Below are 16,368 nucleotides of genomic sequence, written 5' to 3' on the forward strand. Positions count from 1 at the left end.
TAGGAAGTATGAAATAACCTTTTTAAAATTCTAAATATAAATATAGTATAGAAAATACTTCTAGGATCAAGAATACCTCCCCCTGAAACTTTTTTTCTCCCTCAGTGAGCCATTTGATCTCTCTACTTAACGCCATTGGTAAGTGTATCTTTATTAGTTCACAGATCTGTTCCCCCTGAGGGACAAGAGGGAGGGGACTTTGCCTAATCTGCGAATGCAAAGGGTGAGCAGATAGCCACCAGATAGTCATAGTAACAAAGTTGATGAATGCATGTCAGCAGAATTTTGTTTTTGGCTAACTCCTGTTAAATGTCACCTGTTAAGGCAAGTCACTTTTCCTCTGAGCTTTTATTTCAGAATATATACCGTGGGAATGATAAGCCTCTTTGCCTACCTCACTGCCTTATGAGAGTCTGAGCCAATAAACCCAGAAATACTTCATCAAGTTCTCCTTGAATATAACTGGTCATTTTGAGCCCACGCGAACCCGTGCAGGGTGCAGGTGCTGAACGCATCTTGCAGATGCGCGTTACAGTCTCCGCGACTGTCAACAGAGGTTGTGTGGAGGCTTCCGCGGGTCGCGGAGGGGCGGAGCTCAGGCCAGCGTCCCCCTAGCTCCGGCCTCTTCCCAGGAGGCTCGAGACCCGGCCAGCGTGGGGGCGGGGAGGCCGCGGGGGTAGTGGGGAGTAACTGTCAAACCTCGCCACTTGGCGCCATTATTTAAATAGTACGTGCCGATCTCGCAGCTGTGCGTGCCCGGGGCGGGGCTGCGAGCGCCCAGAGCCGGGCGCAGGCCAGAGGCGGGGCGAGAAAGCGGAGGGGCGTGTCGGGGGCGTAGCCAAGGCGGCTAGCGGGGAGGGTCCAGCGCGTCCCCCGGCGAGGCTCACTGCGCTTGCGCTGAGAGACGCAAGATGGCGGACAGTGCGGAACTAAAGGTAAAGCGCAGCTCGAATTCACTTCTAATATTCGGCCGTGGAGAAGGCGCCGCCGGTGCCGGGGGGGATGGGTCGGACCCTGGGGGGGCCGCTCGGGCTCGGCGCCACCCGGGTCTGGAGTTGTAGGCAGGAGAGGTGCTCCGGGCCTCCGTGGAGGGGGGCCTGGCTGCGGCGGGCCGCGGGCCCCGGGTGCCTCGGGGGCGCTGACGGGTCGTCCCCGGCGTGTTATTGTTGTGGGCGCCTCTGGATGGGGTGGCGGGGGGAAGAGCGAGTGAGTCGGGACGTCGGGGCTGCAGCGGTCCCCGCGGCTTGGGTGCCTCACCTTGTAGCCCGCTTCGCCGCCCCCCCTCCACGGGGAGCCGGGGGCTGAGGGGGTAGAGTGCGCTGGGAAGGGGGGGAATTGGGAAAGCTTCCCCGCCACCGCTTCCTCTTCCTCCTTCGCGGTCCGGGACTCCTGTCAGGCGCTGCGCTCCGACCCCCGGGAACTTGGCTCCGGCCGCCCCGCCCCTCCGCGCCCCCGCCCCGCTCTCCGCGCTCCTCGGCTGCCCGCCTGTCAGTGGGCGCCGGGGGTGCCCTGGCCGATGGGAGAAGCGCGATCCCGGGGCAGTCGTCTGGGGGATGTGGGGAAGAAGCTCCCGGAAAGTTTAGCGAGCCCGGAGCCGGCGTTTGGGGTTCGGTTTAAGGGGTGGCAGGGGGTGTCTGCCTGGTCGGGACGGGACTTTCTGATTCCGGGCTACCGGGGTGGTTGGGGGAGAAACCCCCTGGAAGAGTGTTATTGGGACGCGGTGGTGGGTGTTGGGGATGTAAGCCACCTCTCCTCTCTTGCTGTGACTGGTGTGGTGGGTGAGAGGAACCTCGGGGGTCTCCGCACACCATGATGGCGATGCTATGGCTCATGGAGGTGAATGGTTCGTGTTTATATCCCCCCGTTGCCTTTTGTTTGTTAGGGACATCTCGCTGGCCATGTTGATTTGAACGAAATTCTGCCCCCACCCCCCATCCTACTCCAACCTCCAATAAATAGAACGTTCCTCCGTTCCTCTCAACTGTACCAATTACTCACGCCTCGCGAAATTAGATGAAAGGGTGCCCCCTTCCCCCCCGCTTTTTCTCCCACCCCAATCTTTACCTGATGATGGCTTCTTTACCGAAGCAGATATACCACCACACAAGCAGTTGGGGGAGGGGGTGGAGCCCTTATGATTGGATTGTGACAAATGGGGCTCCGCTTGAATAATTTTGGTTTAGTAGCAGGCAGTTCTTAACTAACGCATATTATTTCGAGGCTCTGAACACGATATTCCCTTCTCTCAGGCTTCCTGTGTGCGAACCAAACAGCTGGTTATATCCCAACAGAGAACTGACATCTGTGTGTGTCAGAGTGGAGATTGGGATATACAATTGGAAATCTTCGGGGAGAGTTTATAACCAATACAAATTATTTTAAATTTTTTTCTCTGTTACAGTAAAACAACTTCTGGAATAAGCAAACCAATAGATTTGTTTCTGGGCAGATTTTCTGCAGAAAAACCCGGCTGAAAGATCTTTTTCCCCTAGTAACTTTGCAGTGTTAACATTCCAAATTTTTGCATTAAAGTTTCAGTATAAGTTTTGAGTACAAGGATCTGGGCGTTTGTCATTTTAGATTTACTTATTCCTAATTTAATACAAAGAATATTTTGAATGGATAGCTTTTTTTTTTTAATCCCATTTTCAAACTTGACTGAAATGAGAAAGCCTCAGGAATTTGAATGTTTGGAGATAATCAGCTCTTGGAATTAACAAAATACACAGCTTATACTTAAGTGTTCTGTATAGTTTCTCCCCTAAAATAGTCACTGTGTTGCTCTCATCATTGCCTTCTAATATTTATTTTGTTAGGAGTCCATTTGAATAATAGATAATCAGTTCTTTTATGTGTGGATCATAGAGTAAGGCAGAAAAGCTGGTGGGGGCTATATTGTCACTCTTGATGCTGTCCAAAGAAACTAGTATGGAAGGCACATGCTGAGAGATTTCCTTCTTTGTTCTTTCTCATTTTAAAGAAAGTGCCTTTGGGGATAGGCGAGATCCCTGGTGTGAGTCTTGTTAGGTAAAGTTTCTCTTTACAAAAATGAGCCTGTATCATCCAAACAGTGAACACTTAGGGGAAATGTTATTTTTCTAAAATTGGCCTCCCTTTTTGCCCTCTCCAAAAATCTACTTGAGTTTTTTCCAGAGGAGTTGTTTTCCACTTTTATGTTTCTGTTGTATAATTTTTCAAATTATAATAACTGTTTTGACATGTTGGTGTGTCATTGTGTGTGTCTGAGGCTTTGAGGAGCAGTGATAAATTACTTGGCTGGTGATAGCTGTGTTAAAATTTTTGCTAATACTTAATTGTGGTTACATTTACTGTTCTTTTTGGGGGAGTCGGGGGGTGATCTCAGAAACACCTAACATAGTTATTTAAGAATGTGTGTGTAATTTTTTGTGCTGTTTGGAAGGTTCTCCTTCTGGAAACATTTTCTCAGGCTTTTACAAATTTGTGTGTGTGTGTGTGTGTGTATGAGAGAGAGAGAGAGAGAGAGAGAGAGAGAGAGAGAGAGAGATTGATTCGGAGGTCATTAGCATATATCCTAATAAAGTAGGAAAAAATTTCAGTACTACTTAGAGGAAAACTTATATTAAAAATTTTTAATGGAAATTCAGTGCTTCTAACTAGGGGGCACTGAGTAAATACTTTTTCCTTCTTCCAGTTCACAGCCCACACTCAGTTTGCTGTGGATTGTAGTCATAATTATTTCCCTAATGGTCCTTTTAGGGAATCCTTTTAAATCTATAGCAGTTCTGCTAAGATCAGATGGAAAATCAGAACAGCATCCTCTGTAGGAAGAGCAGAAGCTGTAGCACTTCAAAGTACTGCCACAAAGAATTAGATTGAAAGTTCCACCCATCAGAGTGTGTTCTCTGTGCACATGTGTTTATAAAGTTTAATTTTTCATTACGGGAATACCCACAAATGACCTCTGTGAGAAAGTGAAGGGTAAATATTTTATTATCTTTAGGCACTTAAAAGCAGGAGGGTGTGCTGACCAGGTGATCTTGGTAGTTAATAATCTGATAGCTTCATTGATGTCCCTCCTAAAGTACTTTTTTCAGCTGGTCTCCAGAGTCTGAGCCTAGTTTGGAGGCTGAGCCGGGGAATGTGTTCCAGGCTAGCCTGAGCTACATAGCAAGCAAGACTATCTCAGAATTAAACCAGGTGAAAACAAAACAACCCGAACAACAACTACAAAACACCCTCAACCTAGGGGGACAAAAAAAACCTTAGTCAAAAAATGCTGCCAACAAAAAAAGCGTACTTTTTACTTTTCTTGAGACCAGGACTCACTTTGTAATCCCAGATGGCTTGAAACTCACAGCTCTCCTGTCTCAGCCTCTGGAGTGCTAGATAGGTTCTCAGCCATGAGTCACCACTCGGCTTCCAAAGTACTTTTTCTTTTTAACAAATGTTTTTTACATTAAAACGGAAAGTAAGTTATATTGCTGTTTTAACTCACAGGAGGAACAGAAGGAGGGAAGTCTATCATTTTCCTGGAGTAAATAATGGGATTCAATGGGAAGAGAAACCCAGTGCTTTTAACTATATCTACTATGTAAGCTCATCAGTAAATTCTGTTGTCATGTCTGCCTCTTTATTTTCAACAAATAACTGCTTAGTTTTGATCTTTGTGCTGTAATTTGTCTGCTTTTATTTCAGATGGAGGCAAGTAAATCTGACAATTTATTCATGGATTTGATTTTAATCTCCATAACTTGCTTTTGTGAAGTGCCGCATTTAGATGGCTTTTGTTTTATGTCACTTCTTGGGAACAGTATTTTAAAACAATTTGTAAAACACTTTAGTTTTTAAGTATTTCATGTAATTGTTCTGAAATAGCCCCTTCTTTTCCTCCGAGGTTTTCTCTGAGGTGCCTGTATTGTCTTCCTCTTCAAAGAGCGTCTTGTAATCCCCTTTGATTGCAGTAGTGCTTAGCAGTGAGTCCATAGCTGATTAACCTTAGGTTTCTCCTGTGAACTCCATCAGCATGCTGCTCCAGGGCCCTTGCTGAGGCTTTTCAGTTCAGTGTAATTTGTACCCTTTCTGCTGGTAACTAGGAATAAAAAAATAAAATAGTTCATTCTTATAGTGGTATTTAGGAAGAAGTACCCACATCTCAGAAAAGTAGGATTTTATAAAATGTAACCTTTAAAAACAAAATAGAAATTTGGTTCATTGCTTCATAAAATTGATTATACTGTTTTCTGAAGTATTCAGCTCTGACACTTTTTTTTTTTTTTTTTTTTTTTTTGGTTTTTTGCAATGGGGTGATGGTGGTTTCATTTTTAGCCCAGGTTAGGTCTGATCTCACTATGTAGCTGAGGATGACCTTGAACTCCTGATTTTGTTTCTATCTCCCCATTGTTCGATTTAACTTTTAATTAGTTTTATTAATGTGTATGAATTGTGCCAGCTTGTATGTAAGTGCACCTGTGTTGTGTGGTGGCCGAGGAGGACAGAAGAGGGAGTTGAATCCCCTGGATCTGGAGTTACAGATGGTTTTTAGCGATCATGTGGGTGCTGGGATTAGAACCCAGGTCTTCTGCAAGAGCAGCCAGTGCTCTTAACCACTGGCCATCTCTCCAGCCTCCTTTCTATTTTGGGGGGAAGAGTCTTTGAGACAGGGTCTCCCTGTAGCCATAGCTGGTCTGGAACTCTCTAGTTAGACCAGGCTTACTTTGATCTCACAGATTGCTTGCCTCTGCCTCCCAAGTTCTGGGATTAAAGGCAGGTGTCACCATACTGCCCTTTAAATTTTAATATTTTTTATTTATTATTATTTTTATTTTATGTGTATGAGTGCATTGCCTGAATGTATGTAAGTGCACTCGTGTTGGGCAGTGCCCATGTAGGTCAGAAGGTGTTGGATCTCCTGGAACTGGAGTTACAGATAGTTGTTAGCTGTCGAGTGGGTGCTGGAAATCATATCTGGGTCCTCTGTAAGAACAGCCAATACTCATTTTTACTATTTTTTTGTCCTTTTTTTTTTTTTTGTTCTTTTTGAAGCAGGGTCTCCCTGTAGCCCCAGCTGTCCTGGAACTCACTATGTAGACCAGGCTGGCCTTGAACTCACAGAGATCCGCCTGCCTCTGCCTCCCAAGTGTTGGGTCTACAGGGGTGTGCCACCACGCCCAGCTAGAGCAGCCAGTACTCTTAACCACTGAGCCATCTCTCCAGCCACCCCCCCTTTATATTTTTTAAAATAGTGTTTGAATAATAATATCTTAGTTATGCAGTACTTTTCTGTCCATAATGTATCACTTTGTATCATTTCATCCTTCCAATAGTTCTTTAAAATAGGAAAGTAAACTCCCTGTTAAGAGGTCAGGGAGCCTGGAAAGGGTACATGACTAGCCCAAGGTTTTACTAATCAGTAATAGTGGCAGGGATTTGAATCCTAGTTCTTTGCCTTCAAAACTCTTCTGTAGGTCTCCTTAAAGGTGACAGAACAGTCCTGGACTCCTAGGGTACCTAGCTCACAAAGAATGCTAATTATGTTATTACTAATGCTTTTACTCTATGCCAGAGTATTGGGAGGACATTTTCTAAACTTTTTTGCAAGCTGTTTTGTTTTGCTTTGCTTTGCTTTGTTTTGTTTCTGAGACAGGGTCTCACCATGTAGAACCATCTAGTCTGGAACTCACAGAGATCCACTTGCCTCTGCCTCCAGAGTGCTGGGATTAAAGGCATCCACCACCACACCCAGTTTTGCAAGCTGCCTTACAAAAACATTTGGAGTTTGTTTGTTGCAATCATACAAGTTAACTTTGGGGGGGGCTTTGTTTTTTTGAGATAGGGCCTTAACAATGTACCCCAGAGGAGCCTCAAACTCACCAGTACATGCCAGTTTTTGCAATTACTGTTTTGCTTGGGAAAGTTTCATAAATACTAAAAAAGCAGAAAAATGGCCTCTGTAATTTTAGCTCTCAGAATGTGACTTTTTAAAAAAATATTTTGTTTTTATTTTATGTGTCTGAGTGTACTGCCTGCATGTAGGTAGGTGTACCCATGTAGTGCAGTGCAGTGCTCGTGATGGTCAGAAGAGAGCATTGGATCTCCTGGAAATGGAATTAAGGATGGTTGTTAGCCACCATGTGGGTGCTAGGATTCAAACCCAGGTCCTCTGCAAGAGCAGCTAGTGCTCTTAACCACTGAGCATCTCTCCAGCCCCATCCTTTGACTCTTAAGTGTAGCTCTGTAATCTTCACAGAAAGAGATCATAATAAAAAAAATTACAATTTGTTGAAATACCGTCTCATGTAGTCCAGATTGGCCTTGAACTCTAAATTTAGCTGAAGATGACCTTGAATTCCTTGTCTTCATTTCCTGAGTGCTGAGATTACTGACATGTCTGGTATATGTGGTGCTGAGGATTTGAACCCAGGGCTTCATATATGTTAGACAAGCAGTCTATCAACCTACCTACATCCATAACCCATATTTTTAAAATTTGTAATCTGTTATTTTCATTGCAGTCTTTCCAAGTTTGTAGATAAGGTCTAGGTTACATTGTTTTTTTGTCTAACTAGTACCATTAATTTTATTATTTCTGGGTTTTTTTTTGTGGGGCGGTGAAGGGATTAAACCCAGGGTCATACACTTGCTAAGCATCTGCTGTACCTGTAAGCTTTACTCCTAGCTCCTTTTTTGTGATTTTAATACCTTGACAAATAGTCTTGCATAAAACTTCTGCAAATGTTTATTTTAACACAACAGACTTTTTTGTTCTTTTAGGGAGCAATGCAAATGGTTTTCTGACTCAGGTGCTGAAAGTGAACTAGTAACTCTTGGTTTGGTTCTTGCTTTACTTTTATTGTTTCTGCTGCTTTAATGTGTCAGATAAGATTATTAAATGATGGCAGAGAGATTTTACAAAATGTAAGCAAACACTGCATCTGAATCAGCATTTGATAAAGAATGAACTAGATTATGATATAGTGTATTTATTTGATTTTGGAAATTAAAGTAATCAAATTGTGAGTTTTGTGCTTTAGGTGCTTGTCAGTTTTAATGGCGTGTTAAAACTGTTTTGAATATTAACAGAGAAAGTGGAAATGAGAACTTGTTCTACTCATTTTTAATCTCAAATCAGTGTTGCCATGGTTTTAAATTGGTAGGTAATATTGTTTTGAAGAGCTGGTTATAGAAAGGTTATGTAGGCTGTAAAAATATTTTTCTATTTTAAGAAGAACCCATTTTGGGTTATGCCAATCAATAAATGCATATGTAAATTAAGAATGCTTTTTTTGGTGGTGGAACACACTTTTAAACCCAGCACTGGGGAGGCAGAGGCAGGCAGATCTCTGAGTTCAAGGCCAGCCTGGTCTACATAATGAGTTCCAGGACAGCTGGGGCTACAGGGAGACCTATCTCAAAAAGACCTGCCCCCCCCCAAATAAAGAGGCTCGGTCACTGTAGTCCAGGCTAGCCTCAAAGTCATGATTCTTCCTCAATTTCCTCACTGCTGAGATGACAGGTGTGCCATGACCATTGGGGAGAATGGCGCTTGGACAGTTTCTGAAGAGTCTTAACTGGAAGGCACATTTGATGAAATTAGGCATGTGAAATGGACCATATTTTAAATTTCATTTGCTAGAATTAGGTCTTCACTAGCATTAGTTTGGAATAGGCAATAGAGAAGCTTTTAAAGTAGTTAGTTGTCCTTTACTATGAATTTCAGAAGTGAAGGTGGCCCATGACTTTCATGTTTTGATTTTAAGATGATAAGAAAGTGATCTATAGTAGAAGCCACACTTCTTATTTTCAAGGGTTGTTTTTGGAGTAGGAGTGATGTATGGCTGGTTTTCCTGATACTGGGCAGAGAGCAACTCCAGTTTAGCCGCACAGCTGCTAGTAGGGGCGACCAGCCTACACTCACATTGCCGTTTTCATCTCTGAGGCGTGTCAGGCTCAGCTCCATCCCAAGTCGCAGCACGTCTAGCACCCTTGCCCTCCTGCTTTTTGCTGCTGTTTCTGCTGGATGTCTGTGATTGCTTCCCTTCTGTGTTCAAAATGTTTCTGATTCCCTCTACTATTGGTTTCATGGTGTCATAGGAAAAGATAATTACTCAGAGTCTTTCCCTTATGAAGGAGCCATTTTTTTTCCTTTCCCATTTTTCCTTAGAATAGGAAAAAAATAAACAGGAACATGAACTAGTAACAGAGATCAGTAACTTACGGACTGAACCGAAGGTTCTGTGTTTGAAGCTTCACCACCCCTTGCCTTCCCTGCTGTTCTCTGCTTTCAGTTTCTCTTCTTGGTTGCCATGTTAATTTCACCCAAACAGTTCTTTCAGTCTGCACCTTAGACTGTAAGAACTTTCAGTGGCTTTCCCCCAAACAGCGGAAGTCTTAGCTCTCAGTCTGGTTCTTTCTACAGTCTGACCTCAGTGACTTTATGTTTGTTGTTTCCTCAGCTGCAGAAAAGCCACAACTTAATAGTAGAGCTGTTTGTTTGCTTTTTTGTTGACAAGTGTTCTGTCCCTATCTAGGAGATGCTTAATATATGTCAGGTTAACAAATTATATTACTATTTGTTCCTGTCAGGAATGGACAGGGCTGATGCTCATGTCTGCTGTGGCAGTCTAAGCTGGAAGTGTTTCTAGAAGGTGTCACATCTTTACTCTCTATTTCCACACTGCTGCTTAGATTAACTGGAATAACATTGAATTCAGAATAACTTATGAGGGGCTCTTAAATTTTTTATTGTTTGAGAATTTCATATATGCATATTTGTTTTGATCAAGCTTATCCCCCATTTCCTCACCTTCATTCCTCCCCTCTTCCCCACTTCTTCTTTTCCCTCCCAATTTCATGTGTTTATTTTAAATTCATTGAGTCCATTTCATGCTGCCTGTATGTGCATGGATGTGGGACCATTTACTGGAGCATGTGTAACTTCTCAGGGTTCCCATCCCTAAAGAAAATTGACTCCAGTTTCCAGCAGCCATCAGTTGCCAGAAGATTCTTAGCTAGGGTACAACTTTGTGACCACTCCCCCCTCCATGCTGGGCTTTTGTCTGGCATGATCTTGCACAGGTCTTATGAATGCAGTTGCAGTCACTGTGTTTTCTTATGTGCAGCTGCCCTGCTGTGTCTTGAAAATCTTGTTTCATTTTAGTCACCTGCTACCCTTTACAGTCTTTCCATCAAACCCTCTTCTGCCATGATCCCTGAGCCTTGGGAGGAGGGGGGTGTGATATAGATGTCCCATTTAGGGCTGATCACTCCAAAGTCTCTTATTCTCTGCTTGTTGACTAGTTGTGGGTCTTTCTGTTAATCACCATCTGCTGCAAAAAGAAGCTTCTCTGATGAGGGTTGAGAGATGCACTAATCTATGGGTGTAACAATGACTTTAGGAGTCAGTTTAATACTACAAAGAACTCTTTGAGATAGGGTTACCTCCTTAGCCCCCTGCCACACCCTACTTAAGTGCTGGGATTGTAGATATGCACCACCCCAGTTCTATTGATTCATTTTTGGTGAATTTTATGGGGGGGGGGTTAACAGCTTTAGTCACATATAATTCACATGCCTTACAGTTTGCCTTTTTGAAATCTGCAATTAATTGACTTTTTATGTGTATTCCCAAAGTTGTCATTACTACTGTCAATTATAGGATTTTTCTCATCTTGAAAAGAAACTCTGCATTTTTCACTTATTACCACCATCTCCCTACTTCACTTCACCCCCAGTCCTGGGCAGCTGCTAATCTACTTTTTGTCTTTGTAGATTTGCCTGTTTTGGTATTTCATATAAATGGAATCATGTGATTTGTGATCATTTGTGTCTTGCCTTCTGCTCATTTTTTTCTACATAATTAAGTTGTTACCTGTGTATAATTTATTATATGGCTATATTCCTAGATCAGAACAAAACTCAGCTAATAGAAGGAACCCAGATATTTATTAAGTGTTGTATATATCATGTTTTCTAACAATGTAAATTGATCCATACTATACATAATAAGCCACACTTTAAAAAATTTGTTATTTTATTTTTATGTGTATGAGTGTATTGCCTACATGTGTGTAAGTGCACTCATGGTGTCATGCAATGCCTGTGGAAGACAGAAGGTGTCAGATCCCCTGGAACTGGAGTTAAAGACGGTTGTTAGCCACCATGTGGGTGGTGGGAATGGAACCCAGGTCCTCTTCAAGAGCAGTCTTAACCACTGAACCATCTCTCCCACCCCCACAATTTGCTTTTTTATTCAACAGTATATATTGAACATGTTTACGTAACATTTCCAAAATGAGATGGTTTCATTATCTTTAATGTATAATATTGCACATACATGTTTATAAAGGTCTATCTTGACTTTATCAGTGCAGTAAAAGGGGTATAACCTAGTGTTGAAATACTTGACTGATGTGTGAAGTACTCATAGTCTTCTACTACCACTGCAAAAAGAAAAAAGTTTAACTTGTTTTGATGCTTTGTCTTTTTGAGATAAGGTTTTGCTGTGTGTTCCAGGCTGGTCCCTGTACTGACAGTAATCTTGCTTCAACTTCTCGAGTGCTGGGACTACAAGAGTGCACCATGATGCCAGGCTGGGTTTTTAGGGGTTTTTTGTTTGGTTGGTTTATTTTTGTTTGTTTTGTTTGGTCTTTTTGAGACAGGGTCTCCTTGTAGCCCCAGCTGGCCTGTATGTAAACCAGGCTGGCCTTGAATTCACAGAGGTCCACCTGCCTTCCCCCAACCCCCCCAGTGCTGGGATTAAAGGAGTGCACCACCACGCCCAGCTAATGCCAGGCTGTTTTAAAAGTAATTACTTCCAGGTGTAGTGGTACATGCCTTTAATCCCAGTACTAGGGAGGCAGAGGCAGGCAGCTCCTAGGCCAGCCTGGTCTACTTACATACAGGCCAGCTGGGGCTACAGGGAGACTGTGTCTCAAAAAAAAAGAGAAAAAAAAAGGAGAGATGACTCAGCAGTTAAGAGTACTGGCTGCTCTTGCAGAGGACCCAGGTTCAATTCCCAGCACCCACATGGTGGCTAACAATTGTCCTTAACTCCAGTTCCAGGGGGATCTGACACCTGACCTCTACAAGCATTGCACGACACAGGTGCACTTACACACATGCAGACTATAAACTCATACACATAAAATAAAAATAATAAATATTTTTTCATGGCCAATAATTACCATTTTCTTTCTTTTTTTCTCCTGTTTTTTTTTGTTTGTTTGTTTTTGTTTGTTTGCTTTGTATTAGAGATGAAATCCAGTGCCTGGCAAGCACATGCTCCACCACAGGGCTGTATCTCTAGCTGTACCACATTCAGTGTAACTACTGCAATATTAATGTTGGAGTTGCACTTAAAAGTAGATAGATACTAAGCTGTGCTTGGTGGCACATCCCTTTAGTTCCAGCACTTGGGAGGCAGAAGTGGGAGGATATTTATAAGATCAAGGCCAGCCTAGTATATGTAGTGAGTTCTAGGCCAGCAGAGGCTACAGTTAGGCCCTGTCTCAAGAAACAAACAAAAATAGTAAAAAACCTCACAGGTAAGCATTGCTTGGTCTGAGGAGAAATGGAATGCAGGCTCATTTATGGGGTTTTGGTATTGCACAGCCAAAAGCACTTTTGTATTTGAGTTTCTGAATATGGGCAGGCTTGTTTTTAATTTCTTAGCATAGTGCTTAAAATAGGATTTAGCATGCTATCTTGTATTTTATGGTGAATTTTAAAACTTTCTGGGCAGAGGCAAGAGAATTTCTGTGAGTTCAAGGCCAGCCTGGTCTACATAGTGAGTTCCAGGACAGCTGGGGCTACAGGGAGACCCTGTCTCAAAAAGACCAAAAAAAAAAAATAGCCTTTCTGAATAATAAGTCATGTGGGTCTATTGGTTTTTTTTTTTTTTTTTTTTTTTTTTTTTTTGGTGTTTTTGAGCTTGTCTCCCTGTAGCCCTAGCTGACCTGGAACTCCCTACATAGACTGGGCTGGTGTCAAACTTACAGAGATCCATCACCTCCCAAGTGCTGGGTTTAAAGGCTTGTAACACCATGCCTGGCTATATCATTGTTAAAAGATCAGAAAGAGGGGCTAGAGAGATGGCTTAGTGGTTAAGAGACTAGATGCTCTTGTAGAAGATCAAGGCTTGGTTTCCAGTACCCACATGTTGGCTAACAGCCATCTATAGCTTCAGTTCTAGGGAATTCAACACCCTCTTCTGGCCTCTTTGAGCATTGTACAACATGGGTACACTTACAAGCAGTCAAAACTCTCAGACACTAAAAGAAAGAAAAGAAAAGAAAGAAAAGATAGATAAATTTTTTTAAAAGATCGAAAGATTTCAGAGTAAATAGGCCTCCCCCCATCCCCCCTTCTTTTCTGTTAATTCAAGGTATCTCTCCAAAGGGTTTTTTGTTTTGTTTTGGTTTAGTTTGATTTGGTTTTTGTTTTTGGTGGGGTTTTTTTGTTGTTGTTGTTCTTTTTAAGACAGGGTCTCCCTGTGGCTCCAGCTGTCCTGAAACTCAATATGTAGACCAGGCTAACCTTGATCTCATAGAGATCCACCTGCCTCTCCTGGGATTAAAGGAGTGTGCTACCAAGCCCAGATCGAATATATTTTCAATTTAAAAATTGTTATTTTATATGTAGGAGTGTATTATCTGCATGTATGTTGCACAATGCTCACAGAGACCAGAAGAGGGTGTTGAATGGTTGTTAGCTGCCATGTGGATGCTGGGAGCTGAACCTGGGTCTTCTGCAAGAGCAACCAGTGCTCTTAACCTCTGAGCCATCTTTCCAGTCCCAATATATTTTCTTTTTAGTTGACATAATAGCACATTTATATGGAGTAAATGTTTCTCTTGTATTTTAAAGTCATCATTCAGGACTCTGGGCTTCTGTAAGTTAGAAAGGAAAGAGAGGAGCTGTTGGACTCTACCCTTGAAACAAAGCACTTGGCATGAAGAACCTAAGGGAGGAAGGGTTTCAGAGGTTTCAGTTGGGATCTGCTTGCTCCATAGCTGTTGGGCCTGTGGCAAAGCAGATACTGTAGTGGCAGGGGCTTGTGGTAGAGCAAAATTGTTTACTGTCTGACTTTCAGGAAGGTGAGAGAGATAGGAGAGGACCAGGGACAAGATGCCCTTCAAAGGCACTCTCCATTGACCTGCTTCCTCTTAAGGTTTCCACCACCTTCTGGAATAGTACTGCTACCTGGGGACCCAGCCTCTAACATGAGCCTGTGGGGGATGTTTCATATTCAAACCATACCAGGTTCATAACTCAGAACTTGGCTTGTAGTAGGTACTTGGTTTGTTGTTTAAGAGTTACCTATCACATTCTGATGCATCAACTGTTACAGCTCTCAGAGTTTGTATCTTAGACCTCCTAGTGGTGCCTCTGGGGGTCCTTCAGGTCAAAACCATTTTCCCAATACTAATACTAAGTATTATTGACTATATAAATATTTGCAACATTATTGGTAAGTAAAACTGTTGGTGACTTAGCTCTGGTGGCACTAAATTGTACTAGTAGTATATTCTCCATCACCAGATTCCATGTATGCTGAACAGGTTATGTACTTCAGAGGAAGAGTGCTTGCCTAGCATGCCTGAGGTCCTGAATTTGCGTCTCAGCACATACATATACACAGAGGGAGGAGGGAAGGAAGAGGGGAGAGAGAGAGAGAGAGAGAGAGAGAGAGAGAGAGAGAGAGAGATAGAGAGCCTGGCTAACCCCTTGAGTGAATTTAAGGTATATTTTGAGATGGAGTGAAAGTACTGTGAAATGCTTTTCTTGGCAGCAGATCTGATGAATGACTCAGAGAAAAGTCTGGTGCTGTCAAGTAATAGTCGACTAAACTAACTGCCTGTTTAAATGGAATACCATTTTTACTTGAAATAATTGCTGGCAAAGTATGGTTATATGGATTTGGATATTTGGCATACTTTTTCTTGAAAATAAAGAGCCTGTCACTACAAGGAAAACAACTGACAATATTCATTGCTAATGATGGAATTGAAGCGTTTATGTGAAAAAGAATTTTGGAAAACTATTGTATTTGCCACTGTGAGTGTGACAGATTCTACAAACAACTTTCTTTGATAAGATCAGTTTGATGTTAGTGCATTAGGTTGAATATGTACAGTGAAATGCATCACATTTGGAAGGTTGGAACTCAGTGAACTCTTTAGACAGGGTCTCACTATGCAGCCCTGCCTGGCTTTGGCCTTGCTACATAGTTTAGAGAGTGACCTTGAACTCTTGATCCTCTTGCTTCCCACTCAAGTGCTGGCATTACTGGTGTGGTCTACCGTACTTTGCTGAACTCATTTTTCAGACAACCAGTGCATGATTTTCTAAAGTCATACACAGTAGAGAAATCCATTGGAATGGAAGTTAGACCAGTGAATTTGGTTTGTTTATTTTGAGGGTTTTTGTTTTGTTTTTTTGAGATAGGGTCTCCCTGTTATCCAAGCTAGCCTGGAACTTGCTATGTAGACCAGGCTGGCCTCAGTTTCACAGAGATCTGCCCGGGTCTGCTTCCAAGTGCTAGGATTAAAGGCCATGCTCCACTGTTTTGTTTTTTGAGATAGGGTCTCATGTTGCCTAAACTGGCCTCAAATAGGGTAAGTAGCCAAGGCTAGTCTTGAATTTGCTTTTTGTTTTGTTTCTTGAGAAAGGGTTGCAGGTAGCCCACACTGGCCTCAAACATTCTATGTACTGAAATGATTTTGACTTCTGATCTTTCTGCCTCCATCCTGAGTGCTAGAATTATAGTAGACATGTACTACCTTGTCTGGTTTATACTGAGCTGGTAGTTGCGCCCAGGGCTTCCTACATGCTAGGTAAACTATATTCCAAAACTCCAGTTCTAGGGGATCTGATGGTGCTCTTCTGACCTTTGTAAGTATTGCATATGCATATATGCTTACATATATGCAGGCAAAACAGACGCATGAAATAAAAATGAAATTTTCAGTTTTTTTGGTCTTTTTGAGGAATTTTTCAGATTTTAATTAATATTTTATTATTTTGTGTGTATGCATGTATTGTCTGCATGTATGTAAGTGCACCTGTCTCATGCAGTGCCCATGGAAGACAAGAGGGCATCGGATTCCCTGAAACTAGAGTTCTGGGTGGTTATTAGCCACCATATGGATGCTGGGTTTGATTCCCAGCTCCCATATGGCAGCTAATAGCGTAACTCTAGTTCCATGGGATCTGATGCCCTCTTCTGGCCTCCATGGACATTGCACCCCTGTGGTCTGCTTAGATGAAGACAAAACACTCATAAGATAAAAATGAATTTTAAAAAATTTAAAAGGTTTTCAATTTTAAAAAGTTTGTTGATACAGTTTCAGATTCCATATTGGTTCAGCCTTTAAGAAATTGCCATAT

The 16,368-nt window shown here is 42.4% G+C and overlaps 1 protein-coding gene across 1 annotated transcript in view; it reads left to right on the forward strand.

The window, feature by feature from the left end:
- The first annotated feature begins 858 nt into the window (after window positions 1-858).
- Pias1 (protein inhibitor of activated STAT 1) overlaps window positions 859-16,368 on the forward strand; it is a 132,351-nt gene continuing 116,841 nt past the window's right edge. Inside the window, exon 1 of the mRNA XM_008836534.3 lies at window positions 859-935. Coding sequence (XP_008834756.1) covers window positions 912-935 — 24 coding nt within the window. The 5' untranslated portion in view covers window positions 859-911. The remainder of the gene's footprint in view (window positions 936-16,368) is intronic.

The sequence above is a fragment of the Nannospalax galili genome, unplaced genomic scaffold, assembly GCF_000622305.1.
Source record: "Nannospalax galili isolate Female #2095 unplaced genomic scaffold, S.galili_v1.0 scaffold54, whole genome shotgun sequence".
Classification (NCBI taxonomy): Eukaryota; Metazoa; Chordata; class Mammalia; order Rodentia; family Spalacidae; genus Nannospalax; species Nannospalax galili.